The sequence below is a fragment of the Oncorhynchus mykiss genome, chromosome 16 (assembly GCF_057628025.1).
Source record: "Oncorhynchus mykiss isolate SJ-2025 chromosome 16, ASM5762802v1, whole genome shotgun sequence".
Classification (NCBI taxonomy): Eukaryota; Metazoa; Chordata; class Actinopteri; order Salmoniformes; family Salmonidae; genus Oncorhynchus; species Oncorhynchus mykiss.
In genome coordinates, this window is record NC_143037.1 from 2,571,327 (window position 1) to 2,590,816 (window position 19,490).

The following is a 19,490-nucleotide window of genomic DNA, read 5'->3' on the forward strand; positions in this document are numbered from 1 at the left end:
GAGGTCTACTACACCTGTTGTATTCAGCATTTCACTGTAAGGTCTACTACACCTGTTGTATTCAGCATTTCACTGTAAGGTCTACTACACCTGTTGTATTCAGCATTTCACTGTAAGGTCTACTACACCTGTTGTATTCAGCATTTCACTGGGAGGTCTACTACACCTGTTGTATTCAGCATTTCACTGTGAGGTCTACTACACCTGTTGTATTCAGCATTTCACTGTGAGGTCTACTACACCTGTTGTATTCAGCATTTCACTGTGAGGTCTACTACACCTGTTGTAATCAGCATTTCACTGTGAGGTCTACACATGTTGTATTCAGTATTTCACTGTGAGGTCTACACATGTTGTATTCAGCATTTCACTGGGAGGTCTACTACACCTGTTGTAATCAGCATTTCACTGGGAGGTCTACTACACCTGTTGTAATCAGCATTTCACTGTAAGGTCTACTACACCTGTTGTAATCAGCATTTCACTGTAAGGTCTACTACACCTGTTGTAATCAGCATTTCACTGTGAGGTCTACACATGTTGTATTCAGCATTTCACTGTGAGGTTGTATTTGGCGCATGTGATAAAAACATTTGATTGGACTTGTATCCTGTTGTGACCATAGAGGTAAACCCTTAGAGAGGTCCCATGCTGTTTTTCTGTCACTGATTACTCTTGATCTGCTGTAAGAGCTTCTATGATATCATTACTGTCAATCAGGTCTTTTTCCCTAACCCTTTCTGCCTGGAAACACTTCCCTTAACCCTATAGGCTCAGACACAACAGTAGGAAACTATTCCCTTAACCCTATAGGCTCAGACACAACAATAGGAAACTCTTCCTTTAACCCTATAGGCTCAGACACAACAATAGGAAACTCTTCCTTTAACCCTATAGGCTCAGACACAACAATAGGAAACTCTTCCTTAACCCTATAGGCTCAGACTCAACAATAGTGAGAGTACTTAGCACCTCTCGACAGAGTATCTGCACTAATTTGCAAAACCGAGTTTAAACAGATTTTATATGTATAATTACAAGAACATGTTGTCAGTCAGACGTCTAGAGCGGACGGTCCTTAACACACAGCCTACTGAATGATGGTCAGAGGAATCCTAGATCCCACGTTCGGTGTGATGTGTGCAAGCCTTAACCCAGCCTGCCTCCCTTAACTGTGCAGAAATCACTCTGCCATTTCCTGGTTGCTAACATTCTAATAGTTTTGCCTAATTTCAGTTTTTATGTGACTAAACAAGCAAGTATAGTGTATAAGAATCATTGTACCATCTAAATCGCTGTGAAATATATTTTCTATAACCATAAATATTGTATTTTCAGCTGTTTGTAGCTGGTGTACAAAACCCAAAGTAAAAGTAAAGTAAAAAACCAAACATGAGAACGAGAAGCATAGAACTAGCTCACATAGATCAGATCTACTGCTTCTTAGACTGGCTGTCAATGAGAGTGACAGATCTGTAACACACATTTCTATGTGAATTTGGTCAGGTCTCCCAAAAAGTTACATATTGCAGCTGTAACCCTGTCTGCCTCTTTTAACCCTAAAATAATTTCTAGGCTTTTCCTGCCCTTCCCTTCTAGGCTTTTCCTGCACTTCCCTTCTAGGCTTTTCCTGCACTTCCCTTCTAGGCTTTTCTTGCCCTTCCCTTCTAGGCTTTTCCTGCACTTCCCTTCTAGGCTTTTCCTGCACTTCCCTTCCAGGCTTTTCCTGTACTTCCCTTCCAGGCTTTTCCTGCCCTTCCCTTCTAGGCTTTTCTTGCCCTTCCCTTCTAGGCTTTTCCTGCACTTCCCTTCTAGGCTTTTCCTGCCCTTCTCTTCTAGGCTTTTCCTGCCCTTCCCTTCTAGGCTTTTCCTGCACTTCCCTTCTAGGCTTTTCCTGCACTTCCCTTCTAGGCTTTTCCTGCCCTTCCCTTCTAGGCTTTTCCTGCACTTCCCTTCCAGGCTTTTCCTGCCCTTCCCTTCTAGGCTTTTCCTGCCCTTCCCTTCTAGGCTTTTCCTGCCCTTCCCTTCTAGGCTTTTCCTGCACTTCCCTTCTAGGCTTTTCCTGCACTTCCCTTCTAGGCTTTTCCTGCCCTTCCCTTCTAGGCTTTTCCTGCACTTCCCTTCCAGGCTTTTCCTGCCCTTCCCTTCTAGGCTTTTCCTGCCCTTCCCTTCTAGGCTTTTCCTGCACTTCCCTTCTAGGCTTTTCCTGCACTTCCCTTCTAGGCTTTTCCTGCACTTCCCTTCCAGGCTTTTCCTGCCCTTCCCTTCTAGGCTTTTCCTGCCCTTCCCTTCTAGGCTTTTCCTGCACTTCCCTTCTAGGCTTTTCCTGCACTTCCCTTCCAGGCTTTTCCTTGAACGTGTGGTAATGCCAGAATACCTTAACTCTAACCCAGCCTCAGGCTGGTGAAACCAACTGACTAATGTGTTTGCAGAGAAACAGAATGTGATCCGTAAGTCAGAGAAGGTAGAACGAGGCAAACCAAGCCTGCCTGGAGCCAATATCTCTGTAGGCTTATTATGGTTGATCAAGGAATCATTTGCGACTATTGTCTACTATTGGAACTCTGCTTTAGGGCCATCTGTGCAATAAGTATCCTCCATACCAAAGTCATTCCTGTACCTCAACCTGGGTCAGACATCTAGGCCTACAGTATCATACTGTACAGTTGCATCCTCTCTGCCTATGTCCTCGACGGTCAATTCCATTTCAATTCAGTCATTTCAGGAGGTAAACTATAAATTGGAATTTCAGAAATGGAATTGACCCCAAACTTGAAGTCCTCCTCTAATAGCTCCAAAGGGTCTCGCCACGTCCCCATCCTGACGGAGCCACTCAGAGACGGGTGGAATGTCCCATGTGTACCTGTTCTGTTCATGTCCCGTCACGCTCTCTGATGCAGTAATCTGCTAATACTTCTGTTCATGTCCCTTCACGCTCTCTGATGCAGTAATCTGCTAATACTTCTCACATGCCTGTCTCGCTCCCTCCCTCTCTCTCTCTCTCTCGCTCCCTCTCTCTCTCGCTCCCTCTCTCTCTCTCTCTCTCTCTCTCCTTCCCTCAACTTCTTGCTTTCTGTCTCTCTCTCACTTCACTTACCCTCCCCCTCTCTGTCTCTCTCGCTCCCTCCCTCTCTCTCTCTCTCCTTCCCTCAACTTCTTGCTTTCTGTCTCACTCTCTCACTCCACTTACCCCCTCTCTGTCTCTGTCTCTGTCTCGCTCCCTCCCTCTCTCTCTCTCTCTCTCGCTCTCTCTCTCTCTCTCTCTCTCTCTCTCTCTCTCTCTCTCTCTCTCTCTCTCTTTCTCTCTCTCTCTCTCTCTCTCTCTCTCTCTCTCTCTCTCTCTCTCTCTCTCTCTCTCTCTCTCTCTCTCTCTCTCTCTCTCTCTCTCTCTCTCTCTCTCTCTCTCTCTCTCTCTCTCTCTCTCTCTGTCTCTGTCTCTGTCTCTGTCTCTCTCTGTCTCTCTCTCTCTCTCTCTCTCTCTCTCTCTCTCTCTCTCTTTGCTCCCTCCCTCCCTCCGTCTCTACTTTACTTTCCTCCACATCTCTCTAAAGACACAAGAGAGGGGAATGCTTCCTATCCCAATATTGTTCTCTCCTCCCATTAAAAACCTGAGATAACAGCAATGGCTGAGAGGTGAGATCATTAAGTAAGGCTGTTTTCTAGAACAAAGGTGTGGAAGCCTCCCTTCTCCCTTCCTTCTGCTCATGAACCTAATTATAACACATAGCTACAGGCCTGGTTATATCTCTACATCTCCGCTTCTGAGCTTAGACTCTCTCATAACGGTAGGGAGACTCTGGATCCAAAATGGCGCCTGTATTCCCTGTATACTGAACTACTATGTACCCTATGTGAGCCCTGGTGAAATGTCGTTCTCCACACAGGTCATTTCAGACACAGCCTGTGACTGGCACTGAGGCAGTTATTGTTACACCAATGTTGTTGTAGGTCCTAAATCCACAGAGGGTCCTCTCACAGAGTAGCTAGCAGGATATCAGGCCTTGACCACGGGCTAACCTTCACTAAGGTAAATAAAGCAGTCAGAAATTCCTAAAGTACCAACCAAGTATGGCGTTTATTTGAGTCGCGAGTTAAAACCCCTCAGGGAGAGAGGAGCAGAGGCAAACATACATGTAGGTAAAAAATAAAAATAAATATATATACATAGTTCAAGCAGATTTCTCCGACTATACCGATGCAGGAAATGAAATAGGTAACGTTGTATCAAAAGATTGAGATATTAAGTTTGCTTTGCGTTCGTTATTTCAGGCTGAGAGACGTATTTGAAAATAGCCTGGTCCCAGATCTATTTGTGCTCTCTTTGACAACCCTAACGGGCGTGGTCACCAACAGATCTGGGACCAGGCAGATCTGTATTTCATACTGAAGACACAAATTTGTATTTTGAAGGCTTTCTTTCTCATGGATTCACAGCAGTTCTTTTCCAACACTGATCTGAGGTAAAGGAATCCTGTCATTCCAGTTCACTCTACAGACACGACACCAACATTGTCTGTACTTGTCTCAACATATTATATTGCCTAATGGTTTTTCAGATGGAATCCCCAAATTCCTAACTGGTCTCAGATCTGTTTGTGCTGTTGCAACAACCACCCGGTTGTTGACAAAACAAACAGATCTGGGACCAGGCTTCCAGATTCCAATGGGTATGTGGTTGTTGACAGATGGTACAGGAACCCTGGCTCCACGGTCCACAGCCATAATCTGATTACAGATTAACCTTCTACCCACATGAATACTAGTCCTAGTCTTAATCCCCCCTTCTCACTCTGTTTCCACTTACCACTCCTTCACTGCATTCATCTAGATTGGTTCAAGATATTAGAATATTGGTCCAAGACATTAGGAAATGGACCTCCTTCACTCTGGATTGGTCCAAGACATTAGGAAATGGGCCCCCTTCACTCTGGATTGATCCAAGACATTAGGAAATGGGCCCCCTTCACTCTGGATTGGTCCAAGACATTAGAATATTGACCCCCTTTACTCTGGATTGGTCCAAGACATTAGGAAATGGGCCCACTTCACTCTGGATTGGTCCAAGACATTAGGAAATGGGACCCCTTCACTCTGGATTGGTCCAAGACATTAGAATATTGACCCCCTTTACTCTGGATTGGTCCAAGACATTAGGAAATGGGCCCCCTTCACTCTGGATTGGTCCAAGACATTAGGAAATGGGCCCTCTTCACTCTGGATTGGTCCAAGACATTAGGAAAGGCTCTCCCTTCACTCTGGATTGGTCCAATACATTAGGAAAGGCTCTCCCTTCACTCTGGATTGGTCCAATACATTAGGAAAGGCTCTCCCTTCACTCTGGATTGGTCCAATACATTAGGAAAGGGTCTCCCTTCACCCTGGATTGGTCCAAGACATTAGGAAAGGGTCTCCCTTCACTCTGGATTGGTCCAAGACATTAGGAAAGGGTCTCCCTTCACTCTGGATTGGTCCAAGACATTAGGAAATGGACCTCCTTCCCTCTGGATTGATCCAAGACATTAGGAAAGGGCCTCCCTTCACTCTGGCTCTTTCCAGGTGAGCCCTAGTCTAGCTCAGCCTAGGACTCATTTGGACTCTTCTGGAAAGAGGAATCTGAAATAGCACAGGTTCTATACTCTAGACTCCAAGCCCCCCTCAATCATGGATCTAAAACCATCATGAGTATCTTGACCAAATATAGAATAAATCATTTATCGTTGAAAGGTACTTTGGCGCCTTATACAATCCGAAGAGCATGAGATCAAACTTGAAAAGACATAGCATTTTTACTAATCTCAACAATATGACTTTCATTATTTTAGGCCTGCTTCATTGGATTTTATAGGTAGAATAAACATTGTTAAAATGAGGACTGAGGTACATGTTTTACAAATCATGGTCATTTTGTCATGTCCAAACATGAATATTGAGTTCCATTGAAATGAATGCGTTTTAAAGTGATCCACGTTCCTCCACCATGTTTCTCACCTGTTCAGACTACATTTGGAGAGAATACACTACATATACAAAAGTATGTCGACACCCCATCAAATTAGGGGATTTGGCTATTTCAGACACACCCATGTGGTTCAGTACATAGGTATAGAGACAGGTGGGTCGGGGGGGGGGGGGGGGGGGGGCTATTTCAGACACACCCATGTGGTTCAGTACATAGGTATAGAGACAGGTGGGTCGGGGGGGGGGGGGGGGGGGGCTATTTCAGACACACCCATGTGGTTCAGTACATAGGTATAGAGACAGGTGGGTCGGGGGGGGGGGGCTATTTCAGCCACACCCATGTGGTTCAGTACATAGGTATAGAGACAGGTGGGTCGGGGGGGGGGGGGGGCTATTTCAGACACACCCATGTGGTTCAGTACATAGGTATAGAGACAGGTGGGTCGGGGGGGGGGGGGCTATTTCAGACACACCCATGTGGTTCAGTACATAGGTATAGAGACAGGTGGGTCGGGGGGGGGGGGGCTATTTCAGACACACCCATGTGGTTCAGTACATAGGTATAGAGACAGGTGGGTCGGGGGGGGGGGGCTATTTCAGACACACCCATGTGGTTCAGTACATAGGTATAGAGACAGGTGGGTCGGGGGGGGGGGCTATTTCAGCCACACCCATGTGGTTCAGTACATAGGTATAGAGACAGGTGGGTCGGGGGGGGGGGGGCTATTTCAGACACACCCATGTGGTTCAGTACATAGGTATAGAGACAGGTGGGTCGGGGGGGGGGCTATTTCAGACACACCCATGTGGTTCAGTACATAGGTATAGAGACAGGTGGGTCGGGGGGGGGGGGCTATTTCAGCCACACCCATGTGGTTCAGTACATAGGTATAGAGACAGGTGGGTCGGGGGGGGGGGGGCTATTTCAGACACACCCATGTGGTTCAGTACATAGGTATAGAGACAGGTGGGTCGGGGGGGGGGGGCTATTTCAGACACACCCATGTGGTTCAGTACATAGGTATAGAGACAGGTGGGTCGGGGGGGGGGGCTATTTCAGACACACCCATGTGGTTCAGTACATAGGTATAGAGACAGGTGGGTCGGGGGGGGGCTATTTCAGCCACACCCATGTGGTTCAGTACATAGGTATAGAGACAGGTGGGTTGGGGGGGGCTATTTCAGCCACACCCATGTGGTTCAGTACATAGGTATAGAGACAGGTGGGTCGGGGGGGGGCTATTTCAGCCACACCCATGTGGTTCAGTACATAGGTATAGAGACAGGTGGGTCGGAGGGGGTGGGGGAGGGGGCTATACACAGACTTAATACACACACACCCATGTGGTTCAGTACATAGGTATAGAGACAGGTGGGTCGGGGGAGGCTAATACACACACACACACACCCATGTGGTTCAGTACATAGGTATAGAGACAGGTGGGTCGGGGGGCGCTATTTCAGCCACACCCATGTGGTTCAGTACATAGGTATAGAGACAGGTGGGTCGGGGGGGGGGGTGGGTCGGGGGGGGGTGGGGGGGGGGGCTATACACAGACTTAATACACACACACCCATGTGGTTCAGTACATAGGTATAGAGACAGGTGGGTTGGGGGGGGCTATTTCAGCTACACCCATGTGGTTCAGTACATAGGTATAGAGACAGGTGGGTCGGGGGAGGCTAATACACACACACACACACACACCCATGTGGTTCAGTACATAGGTATAGAGACAGGTGGGTCGGGGGGGGCTATTTCAGCCACACCCATGTGGTTCAGTACATAGGTATAGAGACAGGTGGGTCGGGGGAGGCTAATACACACACACACACACCCATGTGGTTCAGTACATAGATATAGAGACAGGTGGGTCGGGGGGGGGGGGGGCTATTTCAGCCACACCCATGTGGTTCAGCTCCTGTCATGGACCTTGCCACTGAGCAGGGGGGCCTGGGGTTTGGTTAAAGCCCCCTCTAAGACAGTAATTTTAGGTTCCATTATTATAACCTAACGGCCTCTGTAAGGGGGACCAGTGGTAGCCTAAATTAGCATTTATTCAAACAGTGCCTCAGATTAGCTTCGTTTACACAATTTGTATTTAACTAGGCAAGTCAGGTAAGACGTAATTTACAATGACGGACTACCCCCGGCCAAACCCTAACCCGGACGACGCTGGGCCAATTGTGCGCCGCCCTATGGGACTCCCCATCACGGCCGGTTGTGATACAGCCTGGAATCGAACCAGGGTCTGTAGTGACGCCGCTAGATGCAGTGGCTTAGACCGCTGTGATACAGCCTGGAATCGAACCAGGGACTGTAGTGACGCCTCTAGATGCAGTGGCTTAGACCGCTGTGATACAGCCTGGAATCGAACCAGGGTCTGTAGTGACGCCTCTAGATGCAGTGGCTTAGACCGCTGTGATACAGCCTGGAATCGAACCAGGGTCTGTAGTGATGCCTCTAGATGCAGTGGCTTAGACCGCTGTGATACAGCCTGGAATCGAACCACGGTCTGTAGTGACTTCTCTAGATGCAGTGGCTTAGACCGCTGTGATACAGCCTGGAATCGAACCACGGTCTGTAGTGACGCCTCTAGATGCAGTGGCTTAGACCGCTGTGATACAGCCTGGAATCGAACCAGGGTCTGTAGTGACGCCTCTAGATGCAGTGGCTTAGACCGCTGTGATACAGCCTGGAATCGAACCAGGGTCTGTAGTGACGCCTCTAGATGCAGTGGCTTAGACCGCTGTGATACAGCCTGGAATCGAACCAGGGTCTGTAGTGACGCCTCTAGATGCAGTGGCTTAGACCGCTGTGATACAGCCTGGAATCGAACCAGGGTCTGTAGTGACGCCTCTAGATGCAGTGGCTTAGACCGCTGTGATACAGCCTGGAATCGAACCAGGGTCTGTAGTGATGCCTCTAGATGCAGTGGCTTAGACCGCTGTGATACAGCCTGGAATCGAACCAGGGTCTGTAGTGACGCCTCTAGATGCAGTGGCTTAGACCGCTGTGATACAGCCTGGAATCGAACCAGGGACTGTAGTGACGCCTTTCGATGCAGTGGCTTAGACCGCTGTGATACAGCCTGGAATCGAACCAGGGTCTGTAGTGACTTCTCTAGATGCAGTGGCTTAGACCGCTGTGATACAGCCTGGAATCGAACCAGGGTCTGTAGTGACGCCTCTAGCACTGGAGATGCAGTGAGTCTCCTCTTACCCCTGCGCCCTCAGCCGTTGAATAGCCCTATAATTGACTTTCACTTGCCCACTAAAATGTACCATTAGCCTACAAGTTAGGGTACTGGGTAATGGGCTGTAAAATAGAGGCGTTGTAGTGAATTTGACATGGGACATGCACACGCATAGCCCCCGGTCTCAAGGATCCCAAAATAATTAGTTTTATTGGGTGTGCTGTCGTAGCCAACGAGCCTATTGTCGTTAGAAGGATAGCTGCCTTAAGGGGCAAATACTCCTGTTAGTGAATCACCACGGATACAGTCGTTAATAGTTACCTTTCTGAAAGGTTGTTGCCTAGGCTACGCAGCTTTCAGTGACAGTGGCAAGAATGCACCATGGTCTTTAGAAGAGTTTATTCCTACAGTCTGAAATTGCCAGGGGGAAACTCTGTGTGTGTGTGTGTGTGTGTGTGTGTGTGTGTGTGTGTGTGTGTGTGTGTGTGTGTGTGTGTGTGTGTGTGTGTGTGTGTGTGTGTGTGTGTAGTTTTGATGGCCATTTGTTTATTTTGCCCCCACTTTTTGCAACCCACACACACACACACACACACACACACACACACACACACACACACACACACACACACAACCCGCCCGTCTCTACCTATTTATGCAACCACGGCTCCTCCTTTTCCATAACACCTACAATAATATGGCTATGATGCACTTATCTGTCCTCCTGCCCCCTGAACAAGGCAGTTAACCCACTGTTCCCTGGTTGGCCGTCATTGTTCTGCCCCTGAACGAGGCAGTTAACCCACTGTTCCCTGGTTGGCCGTCATTGTTCTGCCCCTGAACAGGCAGTTAACCCACTGTTCCCTGGTTGGCCGTCATTGTTCTGCCCCTGAACAAGGCAGTTAACCCACTGTTCCCTGGTTGGCCGTCATTGTTCTGCCCCTGAACAAGGCAGTTAACCCACTGTTCCCTGGTTGGCCATCATTGTTCTACCCCTGAACAAGGCAGTTAACCCACTGTTCCCTGGTTGGCCGTCATTGTTCTGCCCCTGAACAGGCAGTTAACCCACTGTTCCCCTGAACAGGCAGTTAACCCACTGTTCCCCTGAACGAGGCAGTTAACCCACTGTTCCCTGGTTGGCCGTCATTGTTCTGCCCCTGAACAAGGCAGTTAACCCACTGTTCCCTGGTTGGCCGTCATTGTTCTGCCCCTGAACAAGGCAGTTAACCCACTGTTCCCTGGTTGGCCGTCATTGTTCTGCCCCTGAACAAGGCAGTTAACCCACTGTTCCCTGGTTGGCCGTCATTGAAAATAAGAATTTGTTCTTAACTGACTCGACTAGTTAAATAAAAGGTAAAATAAAGATAAAATAAATGATGTAAAAGAGAAAGGATTTCCTTCTGACCTAAAGCCAATTCTAAAGTATAGTTTCCACTGGGTCATCTAACTGAGGCGTTTCACAGCAACGGGAAACCAAGAAGACATGCTTAACCAAATCCCCTTACTTAAATCTTAAAATATAACTGAGAAATTACATTTCGAGTTCATTCTAGAAATATTGGCACTTTATTCTAGAAAAATTGTCACTTTTTTTACACAATTTAATTTCAACTTTATTTTCTAATTATTGCCACTTTATTCTGGAAATATTGCCACTTTAAAAAAAAAGTACTATCATGCAAACAACAATAATAATGCAAGTGCCACCAACCACGAGCAGTTTGATGTTTCTCTTCACTTGGCCCTAATACTCTTCCGTACATTTAGGATAGGGACGTCCCAAAGATCCTGGATAGCAACAACCAACCAACTATCCAACCAAGCAACCAATCAACCAATATTTATCTCTTAACCTGGCAGGTCCAGAACCAGGTGATCCAAAAGCCGTCATCTCTGAAGAGGTTAAAGATGTCCAAAATCCCTCTGGAGTACCCGAACATGGAGATGCTCGCGTCCGAGATAGCCAGGTTCAACGTGAGGAAGTCTGTAGGCAGCAGGGAGGCCCTCTGTCTGTACAGCACCAATATCACGAGACTGTTGCCAAACAACGACAGCCAACCTGGAGAAGAGATGAGACACACAAATTCACTGAAACATTTCACCGACAGGATAGAAATTCAGATACAGGCCTACTTAAGCAATTAAAAATGTTCAAATCATATCTGATAATTGTTTTCAGGGGAAAAGCTCTGGTGCACATAAAACTAATTTGAATAATTATCTCAGTAGCAACTTCAAACATATTTTTTTCCCAGCATGGCTTCCAATAATAACACCTGTTATTTTAAGTCTCTATTTACAGATTAAGAGGTCTTGCTCCTCCCGGCATTTAAGGTGTTACAGGATCAATGGTCAACAGTCCAAAGCATTCCACTCATACCCGATCATGAGCCACACAGCCGTGGGGTTCCACATCCCCTAGAGAGGTGGAGAGAGGGCTACAAAAGTCCTTGACCAGTTGATTTAGGTGAGAGACAATCCCCTTTATTTTTGACCAAATTTGTATACGTTTTTTTCATTTTTCTTGATGGGGGGACGACATGCAGAATGCACAAATTCATATAATTTAATAGTTCGCTCACATCACAGAGACAAAACATAACAACACATTGAGTATGTAAAGAGAGACACAAATATAACAGAAGCAAGCCTCCACCCATCCAACATGTCTCCCCTAACCCCACCCATCCAACATGTCTCCCCTAACCCCACCCATCCAACATGGCTCCCCTAACCCCACCCATCCAACATGGCTCCCCTAACCCCACCCATCCAACATGTCTCCCCTAACCCCACCCATCCAACATGTCTCCCCTAACCCCACCCATCCAACATGTCTCCCCTAACCCCACCCATCCAACATGTCTCCCCTAACCCCACCCATCCAACATGTCTCCCCTAACCCCACCCATCCAACATGTCTCCCCTAACCCCACCCATCCAACATGTCTCCCCTAACCCCACCCATCCAACATGTCTCCCCTATCCCCACCCATCCAACATGTCTCCCCTAACCCCACCCATCCAACATGTCTCCCCTAACCCCACCCATCCAACATGTCTCCCCTAACCCCACCCATCCAACATGTCTCCCCTAACCCCACCCATCCAACATGTCTCCCTTAACCCCACCCATCCAACATGTCTCCATCCAGCCCCAACCTCCCCTATCCCCACCCATCCAACATGGCTCCCCTAACCCCACCCATCCAACATGTCTCCCCTAACCCCACCCATCCAACATGGCTCCCCTAACCCCACCCATCCAACATGTCTCCCCTATCCCCACCCATCCAACATGGCTCCCCTAACCCCACCCATCCAACATGTCTCCCCTAACCCCACCCATCCAACATGGCTCCCCTGACCCCACCCATCCAACATGGCTCCCCTAACCCCACCCATCCAACATGTCTCCCCTAACCCCACCCATCCAACATGTCTCCCCTAACCCCACCCATCCAACATGTCTCCCCTAACCCCACCCATCCAACATGTCTCCCCTAAACCCACCCATCCAACATGTCTCCATCCAGCCCCAACCTCCCCTAACCCCACCCATCCAACATGTCTCCATCCAGCCCCAACCTCCCCTAACCCCACCCATCCAACATGTCTCCATCCAGCCCCAACCTTCCCTAACCCCACTCATCCAACATGTCTCCATCCAGCCCCAACCTCCCCTGACCCCACCCATCCAACATGTCTCCCCTAACCCCACCCATCCAACATGTCTCCATCCAGCCCCACCCTCCCCTAACCCCACCCATCCAACATGTCTCCATCCAGCCCCAACCTCCCCTGACCCCACCCATCCAACATGTCTCCCCTAACCCCACCCATCCAAAATGTCTCCATCCAGCCCCACCCTCCCCTAACCCCACCCATCCAACATGTCTCCATCCAGCCCCAACCTCCCCTGACCCCACCCATCCAACATGTCTCCATCCAGCCCCAACCTCCCCTAACCCCACCCATCCAACATGTCTCCCTCCAGCCCAGCCCAACCCAACCTCCCCTAACCCCACCCATCCACTAACCCCACCCATCCACTAACCCCACCCATCCAACATGTCTCCCCTAACCCCACCCATCCAACATGTCTGCATCCAGCCCCACCTTCCCCTAACCCCACCCATCCAACATGTCTCCATCCAGCCCCAACCTCCCCTGACCCCACCCATCCAACATGTCTCCATCCAGCCCCAACCTCCCCTAACCCCACCCATCCAACATGTCTCCCTCTACCCCACCCATCCAACGTCTCCCTCCAGCCCCAACCTCCCCTAACCCCACCCATCCAAAATGTCTCCCTCTACCCCACCCATCCAACATGTCTCCCTCCAGCCTCAACCTCCCCTAACCACACCCATCCAACATGTCTCCCTCCAGCCCCAAACTCTCCTAACCCCACCCATCCAACATGTCACCATCCAGCCCCAACCTTCCTTAACCCCACCCATCCAACATGTCTCCCCTAACCCCACCCATCCAACATGTCTCCATCCAGCCCCAACCTCCCCTAACCCCACCCACGCAACATGTCTCCCTCTACTCCAACCTCCCTCTACCCCACCCATCCAACATGTCTCCCCTAACCCCACCCATCCAACATGTCTCCCCTAACCCCACCCATCCAACATGTCTCCCCTAACCCCACCCATCCAACATGTCTCCCCTAACCCCACCCATCCAACATGTCTCCCCTAACCCCACCCATCCAACATGTCTCCCCTAACGACAGCCAACCTGGAGAAGAGATGAGACACACACATTCACTGAAACATTTCACCGACAGGATAGAAATTCAGATATAGGCCTACTTAAGCAATTAAAAAATTAAAAATCATATCTGATAATTGTTTTCAGGGGAAAAGCTCTGGTGCACATAAAACTAATTTGAATAATTATCTCAGTAGCAACTTCAAAAATATTTTTTTCTCAGCATGGCTTCCAATAATAACACCTGTTATTTTAAGTCTCAATTTACAGATTAAGAGGTCTCGCTCCTCCCGGCATTTAAGGTGTTACAGGATCAATGGTCACCAGTCCAAAGCATTCCACTCATACCCGATCATGAGCCACACAGCCGTGGGGTTCCACGTCCCCTAGAGAGGTGGAGAGAGGGCTACAAAAGTCCTTGACCAGTTGATTTAGGTGAGAGACAATCCCCTTTATTTTTGACCAAATTTGTACACGTTTTTCCATTTTTCTTGATGGGGGAACTACATGCAGAATGCACAAGTTAATATAATTTAATAGTTTGCTCGCATCACAGAGACAAAACATAACAACACATTGAGTATGTAAAGAGAGACAAAAATATAACAGAAGTGAGCCTCCACCCCAACCTCCCCTAACCCCACCCATCCAACATGTCTCCCCTAACCCCACCCATCCAACATGGCTCCCTCCAGCCCAACCTCCCCTAACCCCACCCATCCAACATGTCTCCATCCAGCCCAACCTCCCTCTACCCCATCCATCCAACATGTCTCCCTCTACCCCAACCTCCCTCTACCCCACCCATCCAACATGTCTCCCTCCAGCCCAACCTCCCCTAACCCCACCCATCCAACATGGCTCCCTCCAGCCCAACCTCCCCTAACCCCACCCATCCAACATATCTCCATCCAGCCCCAACCTCCCCTAACCCCACCCACGCAACATGTCTCCCTCTACTCCAACCTCCCTCTACCCCACCCATCCAACATGTCTCCCTCTACTCCACCCATCCAACATGTCTGGGCTTTATAGATTGTTTATCTGTATGTGTTGGGCTTTATAGATTGTTTATCTGTATGTGTTTGGCTTTAACTGAGATAATCCTTTACAGGGACAATAATATTTTTCCAGACCGCAATTGTTCCTTGACTAGCACCATTAATTCTCTCATGTCGATAATTATAACGCTATAACTTCAGTTAGTTACTGTATCTACTGGTTAAATTGAGATGGCTGCCATCTTAGAGTCAACATGTTTTTTTCTGTGGCGCTGCCTGCCAGCTGTAACCATCTCTGACATTGAGATATTCAAGGAGCTATCATCGTTAAATAACATGCACTTTAAAATGAATGTTGTAACTTTGTCCCAGAAGCATTTAACTGCAGGGGCACTCCCACATCATGTAAAGGAATGTGCCTACCTGATTTAGGGGATACAGTGAATAGTTGGGACTTGGGGCCAATTTCATCATAAAACGATTCCTTGGTGTTAAATACACTCTGTGAACAAACTTAAAATGCATAAGTCTCTTGGTATATATCTCTTTCAGCTTGGCACATCTAGCCACTGGGATTTTTGCCCATTCTTCAAGGAAAAACTGCTCCAGCTCCTTCAAGTTCAATGGATTCCGCTGGTGTGCAGCAATCTTTAAGTCATTCCACAGATTCTCAATTGGATTGAGGTCTGGGCATTTAAATGTTTCCCCATAAACCACTCAAGTGTTGCTTTGAACAGTATGCTTAGGGTCACTGTCCTGCTGGAAGGTGAACCTCTGTCCCAGTCTCAAATCTCTGGAAGACTCAAACAGATTTCCCTCAAGAATTTCCCTGTATTTAGCACCATCCATCCATCTGACCAGTTTCCCTGCCAATTAAATATATCCACACAGCATGATGCTGCCACCACCATGCTTCACTTGGGGATGGAGTTCTCGGGGTGATGGGAGGTGTTGGGTTTGTGCCAGACATAATGGGTTTTTTTTTGCCAAAAAGCTCAATTTTAGTGTCATCTGACTAGAGTACCTTCTTCCATATGTTTGGGGAGTCTCCCACATGCCTTTCGGTGAACACCAAATGTGTTTGCTTGTTTTTATCTTTAAGCAATGGCTTTTTTCTGGCCACTCTTCCGTAAAACCCAGCTCTGTGGAGTGTACGGCTTAAAGTGGTCCTATGGACAGATACTCCAATCTCCTCTGTGGTGCTTTGCAGCTCCTTCAGGGTTATCTTTGGTCTCTTTGTTGCCTCTCTGATTAATGCCCTCCTTGCCTGGTCCGTGAGTTTTGTTGGGCAGCCCTCTCCTGGTAGGTTTGTTGTGGTGCCATATTCTTTAAATGTTTTAATAATGGATTTAATGGTGCTCCTTGGGATGTTCAAAGTTTCTGATATTTTTTTATAACTCAACCCTGATCTGTACTTCTCCACAGCTTTGTCCCTGACCGGTTTGGAGAGCTCCTTGGTCTTCATGGTGCCGCTTGCTTGGTGGTGCCCCTTGCTGAGTGGTGTTGCAGACTCTGGGGCCTTTCAGAACAGGTGTATATATACTGAGACCATGTGACACTTAGTTAAATAAAGTCCACCTGTGTGCAATCTAATTATGTGACACTTAAATAAAGTCCACCTGTGTGCAATCTAACTAATTATGTGAAGGTAACTGGTTGCACCAGACCTCATTTAGGGGCTGCAATGAAAAAGGGGGTGACTACATATGCACACACCACATTATCCATATTCAATTTTTTTGATTTTTTTTTAAACAAGTTATTTTATTTCACTTCACCAATTTGGACTATTTTGTGTATGTCCATTACATGAAAATCAAATAAATAAACTACAGGTTGTAATGCAAAATAAACACAAAAAACGCAGAGGGGATGAATACTTTTTCAAGGCACTGTATGTAAATATGATATTTCTATTTATACATTTGTATACATTTGCAAAAACAAATTAAACAACTGTTTTTACTTTGTCGTTATAGTGTGTTGTGTGTAGTCTGATGAGGATAAAAAATAAATATATTTTAGAATAAGGCAGTAATGTCGACAAAATGTGGAAAAAGTCAAGTGGTCTGAATACTTTTCTGAACACTCTGTATCAGTGAGACAAACTCATTGACTCAGTAGCCTGGTTCACGTTAGGCATACCGGTAGCTCAGAAGATTGGGCTGTGGTATGATGGCCACTTGTACAACAGCTACTTGGTTATATCAGCCATTAGCCAGATGAGTGTCCGGTGGATTCAAGATGACTGTTCTTGTCCTTGAGACATCAAAATGGAGCACTTCATTCACTATTTCCTGCATCTCATTGGCATAGGACTACATTTAAATAAACTTCACAATACTTAACAATAGTTCCTGCGTTTGAATCCAAAATAAGATCTGAAAAAACATCTTGAAAATATATATATTTTTTTATATAATTTGCAAAGTAGGCTACATACAAACTGAACTGCAACATCCAAATACAAACAAACAATTTTGATTCTGTTTAAAGAAATATAATGTTAAAAACAATTCTGTGTTGATTTCTATATGTAAACAACATGGTTTACATTAGGATATTGAAAATGTGTATTATCTGAAACGTACAGTACATACATACTTCTATCTGCAACAGCATTCAACCACACAATAATAATAAGACATTTAATTTCCATAGCCCTTTTCATTACAGAGTAAACTCAAAGCTAAGGCGCTAGTCCACTAACTACACACAACACCCACCTATCAGCAACAGGTAAACTCCGATGACAGTCTCTCCCTGTTCCGACAGAGGAGGCTCCTTGTATAGCTGACTCAGGTTGTTATTCCTCCACGGAATGTTAGCTATCTTCATTGGATGTCTCAGTGGTGCTAGCTGTTCCATCTTCTCAACGTTCTCAATGTTCCAAAGGCCCGAATCCCTGTCAGTTCCGAGGAGCTTCTCTTCCCTTCTCTCAAGTCTTCATTCACTGAGATACTGCCTCGTGTGCCAAACGGAAACTCCTGACCCCTGCTTCCTCGTAAAGCCAGCTTAGAAATAAACACCAATGCCCTAAAGTTAGCCTACAGTGCAACTCATTACAGACCAATTGATAACGAGTAGCCGTGCCTGGTAATCCAATTTTTGTCTTAAGGACAAAACAGATGGAGATTTTGGAGTGGAATCCCAACCAATACGGGAAAAACTCAAGTAAGCCACTTCACTAGTACGAATGTAATTTGTTTAATTTATTTTAGCTTAAACTTATTTCTTTAAGCAGCCTACAAAATCTTCCCCAGCCAAAATAACAATTTATAATTCCAACAAGCCAATAACCAATTCATTAGCCTACTATGTAGACCAAGGTAGAGATATAAAACAGGTCTGGTTTTCTTTAAGCAATTATCAACTGTAATTAATTAGGCATTCTAGGTAAGCATAATATTAGGTGTAGGTTTAACCTAACAAGTTATCATTGACACTCCTCAATCAACAGGTGCACATCAGCCTGGCCTGTCTGGTCTTTCACATCAGCCTGGCCTGTCTGGTCTTCCACACCAGCCTGGCCTGTCTGGTCTTCCACACCAGCATGGCCTGTCTGGTCTTCCACACCAGCCTGGGCTGTCTGGTCTTCCACATCAGCCTGGGCTGTCTGGTATTTCACATCAGCCTGGGCTGTCTGGTCTTTCACATGAGCCTGGGCTGTCTGGTCTTCCACACCAGCCTGGGCTGTCAGGTCTTCCACACCAGCCTGGGCTGTCAGGGCTTTCACATCAGCCTGGCCTGAAACACACTGCTGAGACAACTTTGGCCAGGATTCAATCAGAACAGTGGTAGATTCACATGATAGCGCGCTCTAAAGCTAATTTCCAAATGAGCCGACATATCAAGTGCATCCACAGGAACTATGCCTTTTAAAAGGTGCCGAAAAGGGGTGATCAGATTGAATCCAGGCTTTCATCTTACTTTTGCAATGAAACTGTTTCTGTGTGTTATACCCTGCTATTGCATTGACTCCAAGAACATAACCTTGTGTTTCTCTATAGCTGAATGATTTACAAAAAGCCATGGCCTTTTTTTTCACTGTGAATACAATTTTGGATAGAGTAGATATACACTCACCGGACAGTTTATTAGGTACACCACCCCGTTCACGAAAATGGTTCGCTCCTACAGACAGTGAGTCACATGGCTGTGACTTGCTATATAAAGCAGGCAGACATGCGTTGAGGCATTTAGTTACTGTTTGATTGAACGTTAGTCATACGTGGTATGATTGTCGGTGCAAGGGGTACGGTTCCAGTACCTCAGAAAGCCTCCTGGGCTTTTCACGCACAACGGTGTTTAGGGTTTACCAAGAATGGTGTGACAAACTGAAAACATCCAGTCCTGTTGTAACGGCAGATTTCCTCCTCTTTGTCTGAAGAGGACTAAGGATCGGACCAAGATGCGGCGTGGTAAGTGTTCATGGCGATTTGAATAAGAAAAGCACTGAACACTGTGAAATACAAGAACAATAAACGAATATGTGAAATAACCAAACCGAAACAGTACCGTGTGGAGACACACACACGGAAACAAACACCCACAAACCAACAGTGAAACCCAGGCTACCTAAATATGGTTCTCAATCAGGGACAACGATAAACAG

General features: G+C 46.9%; 1 protein-coding gene across 1 annotated transcript in view; it reads right to left on the reverse strand.

Annotated features, from left to right (window-relative positions):
* The window catches only part of LOC110492799 (visual pigment-like receptor peropsin), a 37,441-nt gene extending 19,600 nt beyond the window's left edge, over positions 1-17,841 (reverse strand). The window contains exons 1-2 of the mRNA XM_090201630.1: positions 17,602-17,841; positions 11,006-11,211 (exon numbers count right to left, since the gene is read on the reverse strand). Of these exons, the coding sequence (XP_090057756.1) occupies positions 11,006-11,211; positions 17,602-17,743 (348 nt within the window). The 5' untranslated portion in view covers positions 17,744-17,841. The remainder of the gene's footprint in view (positions 1-11,005; positions 11,212-17,601) is intronic.
* Positions 17,842-19,490: the final 1,649 nt, after the last annotated feature.